The sequence below is a fragment of the Anabrus simplex genome, chromosome 5, assembly GCF_040414725.1.
Source record: "Anabrus simplex isolate iqAnaSimp1 chromosome 5, ASM4041472v1, whole genome shotgun sequence".
NCBI lineage: Eukaryota > Metazoa > Arthropoda > Insecta > Orthoptera > Tettigoniidae > Anabrus > Anabrus simplex.
In genome coordinates this window covers 342,581,323-342,596,513 of record NC_090269.1, presented here as the reverse complement: position 1 = coordinate 342,596,513, position 15,191 = coordinate 342,581,323, and the positions used below count along the sequence as shown (strand labels likewise).

The window sequence follows — 15,191 nt, the reverse complement described above, 5'->3', positions numbered from 1 at the left end:
CAAGGCAACCAGACAACAGTTCCTCACTCGACTTTGACCGGTTGGTGACAGCTACTTCCTTGATGTACCGGTACTTGTTTCGAGTTTCTCAACCTATCATCTCACAAATCATCCCAGAAATGTGCATGGCGCGGAGTAATCCAAGCTGAAAAGGCATGGAGCCCTTGGCAAACAAACCACGTCGGAATTCTCAAGAGACAAAAGCCGTTAGTGATTAGTTTATGGAGTACTTTGTCAGATGAAGGTCGTGTACCATGACAGAATTGGTATACCTAGAGATACGGGGAGATTTAGGAATTTCTTGTTTACTGGAGTTTAATGATATTTTTAAAAATTAAATGTATTAAGTTAGTTTTAAGCAGAATATCCTAACCCTATTCTGATTATTTTATCCCCTTATAGTTCACATTTCTAATACAGTTATACTAGGAGAATGAAAGATAACTCATGTCAACTATGACAATAAGTAGACAAAAAAAATGGCACTACAGCCCTTGAAGGGCCTTGGCCTACCAAGCTACCGCTCCTCAGCTCAAAGGCTTGCAGATTACGAGGTGTCGTGTGGTCAGCACGACAAATCCTCTTGGTCGTTATTCTTGGCTTTCTAGACCGAGGCCGCTACCTCACCGTCAGATAGCTCCTCAGTTCTATTCACATAGGCTGAGTGGACCTCGAACCAGCCATCAGGTCCAGGTAAAAGTCCCTGACCTGGCCAGGAATCGAACCCGGGGCCTCCGGGTAAGATGCAGGCATGCTACCCGTACACCACGGGGCCGGCAGTAAGTAGACATAGTGAGGGAAAAGAAGACTGTGATGAAACAGCGTTCGAAGACTTTGCGTAATTAGAGTAGCGGCGAAGGGTATCCGAATAAGTGGATTAACTGTTGTGTGTTAACAGTGTAGTAAAGAGAACCATTTGTTGTTATGCTATTAAACAACGTATTTACGAGAAATCCATAGGCATGGAAATGCCATAAGATACTGATAATTATGTAGAATATATTATTATTATTATTGTACAATAATGTTATTAGCTTTATGTCCCATTACTACTTTTACGGTTTTCTGAGTCGCCGAGGTGCCGGAATTTAGTGTAGCAGGCGTTATTTTACGTGCAAATCTACCGACACGAGGCTGACGTAGGTCTACTTGAGCTCCTTCAAATACCACCAGACAGCCAGGATTGAACCTGCCAAGTTGGGGTCAGAAGACTAGCGCCTCAACTGTCTGAGCCCCTCAGCTCAGCAGGCATTGAATAAATCACAATCTTATTTACAAATGTTCATAAGCAGTTACCTTATTTCATTTATTAGAGGAAAACAGTGGCTTAAAATCAATTCACCTCACGTTCCTCATTGTCACTTAACGTTTGGAGCATCAATGTCAAGAAGAAAGGTAAGTAGATTATACGCGAACCACAGGTTTCCTCTCAATGGAGAAGCACCACAGTTTTCATTTTCTGAATTCTTTTATGCTGTTGGTAGAAAGCTAAATGCATTTTTAAAATTTTCTTCAGTTCGTGGACACTGCTGTCATATTTTTCTGGGGGCCATTTCAATGTATGCTTTCTTTGCTGCCGTTTTTATAATCACTCAATGTTACATTCCGCAATTCCGGAGCATTGTGATAATCCCCAATTAAATTCGCAGTGTTTTCAATAGCTCACTTCATCTTGTCGCACGGAAATTGTAGCACCGATCCACACACTGTCCTATCCCGGGCGACACTGTTTGACAAGCAAATTTTTGAGGCATGCGGCACCAGAGAGTGTTCCACAGATAGCAACATGTCTCATGCCAAACAGCCGCACGCTACATGACGTGCCATGTTTCTTCAAGTTGAAAGTCGACTGCAGCGTACTTCACTGTCGCATGCTCCATGTCGCCCAAATGTTGCCTCAGTTGAATTCCGCCTTAAGATGACCATGCAACATAGAACAGTACATGTGAGAAACAGTCTTCTCTCAAGTCGGAAAAAAAAAAGTTTCCTTTTTTTAAAAATAGATTCCAAATACCTATTACCACGTCTGTAACATCTTCAGTTTTTAAGATATAAGTATCCACAAAAAAAAAAAAAAAAAAAAAAAAAAAAAAAAAAAAAAAAAAAAAAAAAACCTTTATCAGTCCTTCCCCCACCTAAGTGGAGTTTCCGAAAACAAAAAAAATATGTTTTCTTTATTGTTAAAGGAGATTCCAAATATCAATTTTCACGTCTGTAACATGTTAAGTTTCTGATATATACTGTAGATATACTGGTACTCATTTGAAAAATTCACCCGCTTTTTCAATTCTTTTCACACCCTTAAGTGGATTTTCCGAAAACAATTAATATGTGTTTCTTTATTTTAAAAGGAGATTCCAAAAAATTGTTTTCACATCTATAACATCTTCAGTTTTTGAGATAGAAGTATCCCAATGAAAAGAATTCAACTTTCTCACTTCTTTACTTATTTTCATCCCCCCCCCCCCCCGCCGCAAACAAAAAAATACGTGTTTATCTCTAAAGGAGATTCAAAATACCAATTTCTATGTCTGTAACATCTTTATTTTTATATAAGTAACCTTATACACATAATTCAACTAATTTTTCAATTCTTTCACCTCCAAGTGGATTTTCTGAAAACAAAAGAATACGCGTTTCTTTACTTTGAAAGAAGATTTCAAATACAAATTTTCATGTCTGTAACATCTTCAGTTTCTGAGATATAAGTATCCTCATAAAAATAATTCAACTCCTTTTTCACCTCCCCTCAGTTAAGTTGATCCCCCCTGCCGCCAAAGTGTGTTTATTTATTTTTACAGGAGATTCTAAATACCAACGTTCACATCTCTAACCTTCAGTTTTTGGAATATAAGTATCACCATAAAAATAATTCAATTTCTTTCACTTCCTTTCACCCTCCCCCTTAAGTGAATTTTCCAAAAACAAAAAATACATGTTTCTTTATTTATAAAGGAGCATTAAAATATCAATTATGACAACTGCAACATCTTCAGTTTTTGAGATATACGTATCCTCATAAAAAGAAGTCAACTCCTTTTTTTCACCCCTCCCCCCAACCCCCGAGTTGAATTTTCCCCCAAAATGCCTGTTTCTTTATTTTTAAACGAGATTCCAAATACCAATTTTCACGTCTGTAACACCTTTAGTTTTTGTTAGATATAAGTATCATCATACACATTTTTTAAAATGCTATTTGTTCGGGGCGTCGATCTATAGAGATCTTTTGCCCCTACTTGCACCATATGATATGAACCTGCGTGTAATTGGAATTGCGAAAGTGTAGAGTGATGAATGTGAGGAAAGGAACGTTAAGGACGATACAAACACCCCGTCCCCAGGCCAGGTATATTAATCATTTACAATAAAAAAACCCTGATCCGGCCGGGAATCAAACCCGGGGCCGCCAGGTCCCTCTTTCTGAAAACAAAATATACGTGTTTCTTTATTTTTAAATGCGATTGCAAATACCAATCTTCACATCTGCAACATCTTTAGTTTTTGAGATATGAATACCCTCATACAAAGAATTCAACAATTTTTCAATTTTTTCCTCCCCCTCCTTAAATGAATTTTCCGTCATTTTTCAGATCCCCTTTAAGTAGATTTTCTGATAATAAATTATCTGTGTTTCTTTACTTTTACAGGAGATTCCAAATACCAATCTTCACATCTGTAACTACTTACATTTCTGACATATACTGCAGGTATACAGTAGCCTTTTTAAAAATTCACCCCCTTTGTCACTCCTGTTCACCCCCCCCCCCCATTAATTGGATTTTCCAAAAATAAAAACATTTGTGTTTCTTTATTTTTAAAGGAGATCCCAGATACCAATTTTCATGTCCATAACATCTTCAGTTTTTTAGATATAAGCATTTACATAAAAGGTGTTCAACCCCTTTTTCACCTTTTTTAACCCCCTTAGGGGATTTTCTGAAAACAAAAAATATGTGTTTCTTTATTTTTAAAGTATATTCTAAATACCAATTTTTATGTCTGTAAACTCTAAAGTTTTTGAGATATAGATATGCTCATTTAAACAATTCACCCAACTTTTCACCCCCTTAGCAATGGAATATCCAAAAATTCTCCCTTAATGAGCACCTATGCTCTAATATAAATGTATCCCAAAAATTCCATTTCTTTATGTCCAGTAGTTTTGGATCAGCAATGATGAATCAGTTAGTCAGTCAGGACATGCTATTTTATATATATAGATATACTGTGCTGTTATCCAGTAACAAGCTGGAAAACCTGCTTCCGAGGTGGGATGTGTTATTTGGTCGTAATCTTTAGTGTTTTGTTCTGCATATGCCTTGTACTACGACTGCAAAATTACTTGCGAAAATCAATCGACTCGAGATACATCACATAAAATCAGCTTCATGGTCCGTATCGCACTTCAATAGATTCACAATTAAGTATTTATTTTCCACCTAGTCGATACAATGATTGCTTAAGGCAATTTTTAATGGTCAAAAGTGGTACATGTTTCGTATATTATCAACATCTTCAGCCACATAACACTGTTTAGATGAAAAATGTATAAAATTGACAAAGTAATGCTTTAGAGGAAGTGTCCTTAAAATCAACATAAGATTGACAAGATTATGTTAATTTTAAGGACACTTCCTCTAAAGCATTACTTTGTCAATTTTATACATTTTTCATCTAAACAGTGTTATGTGGCTGAAGATGTTGATAATATACGAAACATGTACCACTTTTGACCATTAAAAATTGCCTTAAGCAATCATTGTATCGACTAGGTGGAAAATAAATACTTAATTGTGAATCGAGATACATCTGTAATGTTATGTAATACTAACATATTCATATCTCAATAAAAGTCCTAGGGTGTCATGTTCGATGATAACATGTCATGGACAAGACATATTACAAACATGATCCAGAAAACGCTCTCCGCATTGCACATATTGTGCAGGTATAAATACTTATTTCCTGAAAAACTTTTTAAAATGCTGGTAGAAGCTCTAGTTTTCCCTCATGTAGACTATTATGTGATTTTATGGAGAACACTGGGCAAGTTATTGAGCAGATTGCAACATGGGTCGAAACACGTGTGAGTTATGTCTGTAACCTACGGTACTATGACCATGAAATTCCTCCATACAACCACCCATCTTGACCCTGACTAGAAATCTGTCGCACTGTGCATCCTCTATGCCATCTCCGTAAGTCCTTCATTCTTCACAACCATATTACCTTACTCCCTTTTTCAAATACCTCTCATCCTATCACAGTTTTAACACTAGATATAATAATACCATCCTTATTTTTCCTACCCACAGAACTGCCAATAATTCATTCACAGTACTTGCCTGCTGTGAGTGGAACCACCTTCCTGAAAAATAAGTGCTATCACATGTTCAAAGAAGCTCTTTGGTGACATTTTATCAACCAACTTTATGCTACTACTCAAAACCATTCTATTGTCATTGTTGCCTTGGCATAAGATTAATTTAAAATTCTTTATCTTTTTTATGTTTTTAATGTGCTCTATTTTTTTACATACAGTATATGATATTAGTTTTGAGAAATTTTCCTTTTATTATAAATTTATAATTTCTCATTATTTATATTATTTATTATAATGTAATCAATGTAATATATATTTCTGTGCCTGGTTAGATGGAAGTAAGGCCTGAAAGCCTTAATCTTGCCAGGTAAAATAAAAAATTTACTTATTATTTGTATGAACATCAGTGTATTGGAACTGATTGCCTATGAAGATACATGTTACTGAGGTATTTTTAATTCTGAATGTAAGATTGGGGGGTCAAAGGGGTAGTATGTGGTCCTATCGGTACACTTCTTGCTGATGGAAGTGCACTAGCAAAACACAGGAAATGTCATGTATTCCTACCAAGTCTGATACATGCACGTCCACGCCGTGACCTCTGGGCAACGGGTACATTCTTTAAGGTACACGGCTAAGTCATGTAAGGGCAGAAAGCGAGTTCCCAACGCTTTAAATGGGGACCAGTCAGCTAAGGGGGCAACCCTAACATAAAACATCAGTCCTCCAGGATTGCTGGGGGTTGGAGCAAAGCTAACAACCTCGCTCCAGAAAACAAACTGTTGTGAAGCTCCAGAAAATGCCTCGGAATTGTGGATTTAATAGATGACAAGCTAAGCTAACGGAAATGAACTATGCAATTGGTACATGGAATGTACGGACCCTTCTACGAGCTGCAGCATTGAAAGTATTGACGCAGAAACCAGAAGTCAACAAAGTGGACATAGCAGCCATCCAAGAAACAAGATGGTCAGAAAGAGATGAGATTTGGGATACCAAAACCCACACAATATTTAGTAGTGGGAAGTCAAGGAATGCACAGGAAGGAGTAGCAGCATTTATAGTACGAACACAAGCCAAAGGTGATGTACTACAATTTTTAACAGTAAATGAAAGATTGGCAACACTGCATGATAAAATGCGATTCTATAATCTAACAATCGTAAATGTATATGCACCAACGGAAGACAAGGAACAGATAGTCAAGGATCAGTTCTATACTGAACTGGAACAAGTGCTAGATTCAATCCCATCAAACAATGCTAAGATGATAATAGGAGGCCTAAATGCACAAACTGGAAAGGAGTAGATATATCAAGGAATAATAGGGATCCATAGTTTACACAACAATACTAATGATAATGGACAGAGATTGCTTGACCTTGCTATCAGCAGAAACATGAAAGTGATGTCAACTTGTTTCCCCCATAGAGGTACACAAGCAAACATGGATATCGCTGGATGGAAAGACCAGTAATCAAATAGAGCCCGTAGTGATGGAGAAAAGATGGGTATCCAATATCATGGATGACACGTCATACAGAGGAACAAGTTGTGGTTCCGACCACTTCCTAGTTAAGGCAATCTTAAGGTGTCGCATTATGAAAGCAAGAAAGGAAGGAGTAGGATAGAAAAGTACAATACTAGTGAACTGAAGAATAAGGAAGTATTAGAAAGATACGGGGAAAGAATGGCAGAAGTTCTCGTAGAGAAATATAATAAGGACCAAACAGCAACAGTCGAAACCAAATGAATTGCTCTAAAGGAAAGCGTTAAAGCAGTGGCAAAGGACACACTAGACATTGCACCCAAAAGGAACATAAAGGAATGGTTTGATGAGGAATGCCAAAAAGCCATAGAAGAAAGAGATAAGGCATATACAGCATACCTAGAGAGACCAACAAGGGTGAAGAAACAAGAGGTGGAAAATCAGAATAAAGAAGGAAGGAATGTATATCAAAGAAAGAAGACAAGAAAATTAAATGAGAAAATAGCTAGAACAGTGGAAGAATTTAAAGAAGATAGCTAAATGGCTTACAGAGAAATTAAGGACATGAAAGAAGGATTCAAGCCAAGAACAAACTTGTGTAAGGACAGAGACGGACAACTTTTGGGAGATAAAGTAGGGATCCCAGATAGATGGAAGGAATATTTCCAACACCTCCTGAACCCAGTAGAAATGGAAGGGAAAACACCAACTACCTCAAGGAATAACAATGAGACAAATGAATCGGAAGTCACAGCACCATCTATGCAAGAAGTGATACAAGCCATACAGCAATTGAAAAACAATAAAGAACCAAGTATTGATGGAATCCCTGCAGAGTTGTGGAAATACGCAGGAACCACACTACAAGAAGCTATATACGATCTAAGTATGAGTGTGTGGAATGCAGAAGAAAAGCCTGAAGACTGGCGCAAAGGCATCATATGCCCAATATACAAGAAAGGGGATAAGTTGGTATGTAGCAATTATAGAGGGATTACACTGCTGTGTACAGTATATAAGCTGTTGTTCTCCATCCTGAAGAAGAGACTAGAACCCCTGGCAGAAAAAATTCTAGGAGAATACCAGACAGGGTTCAGGAAGGGAAGATCTACTATTGATCAGATATTTATTGTGAAATAAGTGTTGGGAACGAGGCATAGATGTGGTACAGATATTTATCGACTTTCAACAAGCATACGACTCTATTGACAGGTATAAATTAATGGAGATATTAAGAGAGTTCAAGATACCAGAAAAGCTGGTGCGACTAGTGGAATTAACTATGAGAAATATGATGGTGGGAATGAAAATTCAGACTGAAGCAGGCAGCTTCTTCGAAGTGAATCAGGGATTGAAACAAGGAGATGGCTTAGCACCAATTCTATTAACCTGGCACTAGAAACAGTGATTAGAAAGTTAAGGGTGGACACCAGTGGAACACTTCTATACAAAACAGATAAACTAGTTGGATATGCTGATGACATTAATTTGATGGAAAGAGCAACAAGGACGATTAAAGAAGCATTTGAAGACTTGAGTAGAGAAGGCAAAGAGATTGGACTTAAGATCAATGAACAAAAGACTAAGGTAATGTTGCAGGCTCTGGGAAGGAAATATACGAATGACCAACTTGTCCCTGAAGGATCCAAAGTGGAGGTGGTGGATGATTTTAAATATCTTGGCGTACATCTAACCAACAAGAATGAGGAAATGGTAGAAATACAGGCCAGAATTCAAGCTGCCAATAGAGCATACTTCGCAGTACCTCTTTTCAGAAGTAGAGATATAAAACAGAGCCTAAAAGCTATACTATACAAAACCCTCATTCGCAGTATAGTGATGTATGGAAGTGATACGTGGACCCTCCCAAAGAAAGCCGTGGAGAAGATAGATTCCTTCAAAAGGAAAATCCTGAGGAGAATTTATGGACCCATATGCGTACAAGGGAAATGGAGAATTAGATATAACAATGAAGTATATTCCCTGTATGGGGAGGCACCCCTGTCGCATGCCATTTGAATTAAGAGACTTAAATGGCCAGGTCATCTAATTAGGATAGAAGAATATCGAATCCCAAAGAAGGTATTCTTACCGAGCTCGATAGCTGCAATCGATTAAGTGCGGCAAGTATGCAGTATTCGGGAGATATTAGGTTCGAATCCCACTTCGGCAGCCCTGAAAATGGTTTTCTGTGGTTTCCCATTTTCGCACCAGGCTGTACCTTAATTAAGGCCATGGCCGCTTCCTTCCCACTCCTAGGCCTTTCCTGTCACATCGTCGCCCTAAGACGTATCTGTGTCGGTGCGACGTAAAGCAACTTAAAAAAAAAGAAGGTATTCTTAGGAGACTTTGGAGGAGGAAGGCCTGTGGGAAGGCCACGTAACAGATGGGAAGATGGTGTACATCAGGACACGGCACACATCCTGAAGATACGGAATTGGAGAGTTGCTGCGCAAGATCGACAAGTTGGGCGGAGAGCAACTGGGGAGGCCATGACCCGAAAACAGGCCGGCGTGCCATAGGTAAGGTAAGAATGTAACCCTGCATTTAAACTTCTAGTAACCAATTCACGTAAAGTTTATGATGCATTTACTGTGCAAGATAATGATAGCAATCCTGTCAAGAAGTAAGGGAGTGGAACGTGATGTGGTAGAGGTGATGGCAGATTTGTAGCACTTGCCAACACCAGGTATTCTGAGAGAGACTTCAGCAACTTTGGACATACAACTTTGGTGTGTATGTATGTCACACTGGTGAGGGATTTATGTGTATTTGGTCAGAAGACTGTGCCTCCAGAGGTAGGAATTAAATCAGTTCATGTTTTCTTAAGGCCATCTCTCAGCTTACTAACGGAAAACATAATCTCATCATCCAGACAGATTTGTATGTACGATAAAATAAGAATTTCCTTGTAGTGTCTGTGGGTTCACTTGGTGAAGAGACACGTTTTTGACAGTATTACCCATAGGTTCTTTATACGTGGGCACATGTACATGGCTTCTGATCACGACTCTGGTGTGACCAAAAAAGAAAAATATAACCCAATATGCATACATCCCTGACCAACGGTGCGACCTAATTGCAAGGGGGAGAAAGAATACATTTGTTTGGAAAAGGATGATATGAAAGCTCTATCTCTGTTGCAGAAAAGCCTTAAGAAAAAAAAACCCAGAAAAACAATCACATTTATTGCAGTAATATCAGAGATGCTATTTCCATCCTCGTAAGTAAAACCAAACCTGAGATTATTGAATTCACGTATGAGTATGGCCATCAGCAGGGCTGGGATTTCCGTGTAAATATATTTTTGTTCTCTTCACTAGCTATAGTGAAAATATTGTAATATATATTTTGAGTGATTTAAAACATATTTTATTTTCCATATTTGTCCATATTTTCATCTTTAGGGTATATTTTTACATATTTGAAGAAACAAAATTTAATATTTTAACATTTTTATTTTAAACATCTTCCATATTTGATGGTTTCATAGTTATTATTGCCAGAAAATAATTTGAAATTCACTTTACCGGGCGAGTTGGCGTGTGGTTAGGGGTGCGCAGCTGTGAGCTTGCATCCGGGGGATAGTGGGTTCGAACTCCACTGTTGGCAGCCCTGAAAATGGTTTCCTGTGGTTTCCCATTTTCACACCAGGCAAATGCTGGGGCTGTACCTTAATTAAGGCCACAGCTTCTTCCTTCCAACTCCTAGACCTTTCATATCCCATCGTCGCCATAACAACTCTCTGTGTCAGTGAGACGCATGTACGAGGGTAATCCCAAAAATAAGGTCTCCTATTTTTTTTTAGAAATACAGAACTCTGTTCATGTGGCTGTTGGTCACAATATTGTGAAGAGTGTTTCCCATACTTGCATATAAACATGTGCATGCCGCGCTGAGGCACTCAGTCTTGGCTTGGCAGCCACTGAGAATGGAGCTCCCATTGGATGTTACCGCCAAGTGCATGGATGTCAAAAATGTTCGTAAGTGGTGTAGAGAGTTTGCAGCCAGTAGGACTGAAATTCACGATGAACACAGGAGCGAGAGACCATCAATTTCCATCGAGACAGTCGTGAAGGTTGAGCAAATCATGCGTGAAGAACGGGGGATCACCCTTTGGTTCCTGAGGTTTCCCGAAGCGCCGCTCACAGAATTTGAACGTAACAGTTGAAATACCGGAAGGTGTGCGTAAGATGGGTGCCAGCACCAACGACGAAGTGGAAGATGAGGTTCGCAACTTCCTGAACAGCATGGCGGTGAGCTGGTATGACATGGCATACAAAAACTGTCACAGCATCTACAAAAATGCATCGACCGAAATGGTGATTATGTAGAAAAATAGCTAAATGTCCACGCTGTAAAATGATGTAAACCATTGTAGAAATAAACAAAAAAAAATAGGAGACCTTATTTTTGGGATTACCTTTGTATGTATGATGAGTCCTCAGCCCTAAGGCTGGACTGATCCTCAACAGTTCCACCATCTACTGTCATAGATGGCCTAGGCATCACTGAAGAGGCGTACTAGTGAAATGAGGAGTGGGGCAGTTTCCCGTTGGGCGTCTCCGAAGACCGTAAAAGTAGTTAGTGGGACGTAAAGCAAATAACATTATTATTAGTTTCCCGTTGCTTTCCTCACGAGCCACAAGTTGCTATTACATATCAGTCTGCCAAGCTCACTGAAATGCATGCATCAACCAACCCTACGAGCAACATTTTCACACCATTCATAGCAGGGAGCCAACGGCCGTAGCCACGTTGAAACACCGGGTCCCATGAGATCTCCGAAGTTAAGCAACATTGGGCATGGTCAGGAGTTGGATGGGTTGTCACGCGCTGTTGGTGGGGGGTAAGGGAATGGAGGAGCGGAAAGGAACTGGCCACCCTACCGCATGTAAACTCCGGCTCAGGAAGACCTCTGCGGAGGTTCGGACCTGCCTTCGGGCAGAATAACCCTTACCCTTACCCATAGCAGGGACTGGCTGCAGAAGGAATGGCATTACTAGCATCGCTCATACCTCAGTCACTTTCATAATGCCAAAGCCAAGGATAAGACAGAGACAGATCAATGAAAGTAACAAAATTGCTTTAGCCTATATCAGAAGACATAGCACTGTAAACACTAGGTCCTGCCAGCAAAGGCATAGTGTGATGTAAAGAGGAAAACATTTATTTTACTAATCATCAATAACTGAAAGCTGGATTCTGGTACTTCAATGAAATATGGAAAGAAAGTTCTGCTCTTTGCACATTTCTTCTTTCTTGCTGGCTTTGGCTGTGTCACTCAACGAGTGTATCCCGTATGATCCATGGGACTTTAATTTACATTCTTATTTTGGTAGCTTTCATGTTTAAGCAAAAATGTTTTTCTGTATTCTTTGTATAAGTATTATTTGATACAAGATAGATATTTTTCACATTATTTTAAACCTTTTTATTAAGAAATAGTCCATATTTCACTCCATATTTTGCAGTTTTTTAGCCCGAATGTATGTACATATTTAGCCATTTTTATTACATATACAGTAAATCCTAGCCTTGGCCATCAGGGTGAATAGATAAAAGTAAATACAAAATAAGAGGTCGACAAGCAAGCCTTGTGATCACATACAACTCCATGTACCCCAGCGGCCAAACCATCAAGCTATCCAAGTACAATTACTTAGTGTGAAACTTTTGCCAATGAGTCGTCCTGTTTACCATGATTCATATAAGAAACTTAAAACTGTAAATGACACAAAAGAGGGTGAAAATAATGAATTTACAGATGATGAAAAAGTATGAGTAGTCATAAATAGGCCTGTAATGTAGTCTTAAGTTTTGAATATTGATACGTGGATTTCATAGCACTACAGGAAACACACACCAGTGACAGTGAAGATCTCGTCAGAGAAAGAAAAATAGATGGTTACAATCTTGCTGGGGCAATCAATGATGAACATTAATTGATTTTAAAGTTGTTTATGAAGATAGCTCAACAGATATCTTTGTCCTGGCAGTGGAAACCTATGACGCTAATTATTACTTACAATAGTACTTCTACTTATCCTTTCTTTCCTCTAAAGCAGTTTTGATATAAATGTGTGCTCTAAATCTTTAATGAATTTGCAATAACTTTCAAATGCATGTACAGTATCTCTCTCAAAAGTACACTGAGTTAAGATCTGCTGTTTTTCCACTGAGGTACTCAACTGTTAATTTCACTCTGGAAGAGAAACTTTGTTAAGGTGGAAGGTACAAGTAATATTTCCAGGCTACAGGAATTAACACATTAATTGATGCAGAAGCCGAGAGGTTGATCAAGGATAAGTTGTTAATGGACTGTTCACTATTGTTTACCTATATAGTGTATATTTCCAAAAGATATCAGTTCACAACCCATAAATGACCAATTACAAGGATCCTGAATGTTTGCAATTCAGAAGATGATAATCAAAAATATGGAAAATACTGTAAAGAAAGAAAACACTACATAATTTATCATTCAGGAATAATATAAGTAATGACTTTAAATAGTTCCTGAATTTTTATTTCTAATTTTGACTTAAATGCAGGTGGAGTTGGGCATAAAGTCAGGTACAGTATTTTCTATAGATATGATAAATTCTCAACCAAGCCCCATATACTTCAGTTGCATTACTTATAATCCTGTGGATTATGTGGTGAATAAGGAGCAAGTTGTTTATTTAAAAAATCAAGCAGATGTTAATGGCTATATCTTTCTAGAAATTAATGTTCAATCAATCAATCAATCAATCAATCAATCAATCAATCAATCAATCACTCACTCACTCACTCACTCACTCACTGCATATCTACATGTAGGTCTGTCACCTAGATGGCAGATTCCATATGTTGCTGTCAAAAGGAAACATTTGAAATAAGGCAATAATTAACTCATACACAAATAATTAAAAACTCCTGAATAGATATGTTCCCTTAGGATATATATGGATTATAATCTTAAGCACAATATTCACAGCACATACAAATCTTCAAATGATGAACCCAATGAGCCATAACTTCCTGTAGTTATAAAAAGCACTTGGTGATTAACTAAATCCACCACATCTATGACCAGCCAAACTTGAGTTACAATGGCAGAATTTCAGTTTCACATACCCTAAGGTATATTATGCTCACTGGGAGCACTTATTGCATGGAATTTAAATGGGAAACAAGGGAATTCTGAAAGACTTCTAGGCAACCAAGGTATAAACACAGGACACATTCAACATCCTGAGCAAAGAAGAGGAATTTTCAATCAAAATTACTGCATGGAATCTGTTGTGACATGGAGAGCTTAAGATAGAATTACACTTTACATCTCTAGTCAAAGAAGGGAAAACATAGACTTACTCAAGAAATGGTTTATTCTTTATAAGCTCCTGTACATCCCCAAAACGATGAACTCCTCTGGGCCAATCATGAGACAAGAAGATGTCAATGGGCTGCTGAACCTTGAACAAATCAACACTGTCTAAACGCCAGAACAAGACAAACCAAGCAGCATGAGACAGGAGTTCTAGATTAACAGAATACTTGAACCTCCCACAATGTTCATCTTCTCCCATGAGAAATCCTTGATCCTAAAGAACTTCAAAATTAATTACACCAAGTGAATAGGCAAACATGGAAGCATTAAGAGCCTAAATCAAAAATAATTCCGTGAAAAATATAGTCAATTTTCCTTGCTATGTGGAAATGCGTTTATTTCTTGTTCATAATAAGAATGATGGAGAATGTAGTGAGGTTCAATACTGCCTCCTCCAGTATTATTTTTATCTAACATCATGTGTAAATTCATCAGTGAAAATGTCTCTTGGTAACACTTACTATACCTTGTTAGCAAAAATAGCTTCCAAAAGTCTAGAAAGCTAGAAATTACAATAATGGAATCAAAATAACAATATTAAAGACAGACACAAAGTCACATTTAAAAAGGTGACAAATCCGAACATCGAAAATGGTGGCAGTCAATAATATGAATTATTACCATCCATTTAATCCTCATGTTCATGTAAAAGAACCGAAGTATGCTAGGGAAGTTATTCCTTCAGCAGCCATTCCTTGTTGTGAATGGTGTGAAGGTGTTGCTCATCAGTGTTCTCCCCAGAAATTTTCGTCAGCTGGATGGCATGAATGAGTAACCGGGTGGGGAATACGACGTAAAAAAATGATAAAATTTCAATTTATTCCCCTCAGTTCATTAACAATAATATTAGACAGGTAAATACAAGGTGTATGCATAAGTTTTTGCCAGTTTTTGTGGTAAAGAAAACAGGTAATTTTCATGGGAAATCATGTTTTGTTTATTCAAAATGTTGGTCATTGGCTTCTACAAACTTCGCCCATCTTTCAGGTAAGTTATGAATACTA

General features: G+C 38.0%; 1 protein-coding gene across 1 annotated transcript in view; it reads right to left on the bottom strand.

Annotated features, from left to right (window-relative positions):
• The window catches only part of ldbr (lariat debranching enzyme), a 141,591-nt gene that overhangs the window by 72,426 nt on the left and 53,974 nt on the right, over positions 1-15,191 (bottom strand). Inside the window, exon 3 of the mRNA XM_067148596.2 lies at positions 14,172-14,272. Coding sequence (XP_067004697.2) covers positions 14,172-14,272 — 101 coding nt within the window. The remainder of the gene's footprint in view (positions 1-14,171; positions 14,273-15,191) is intronic.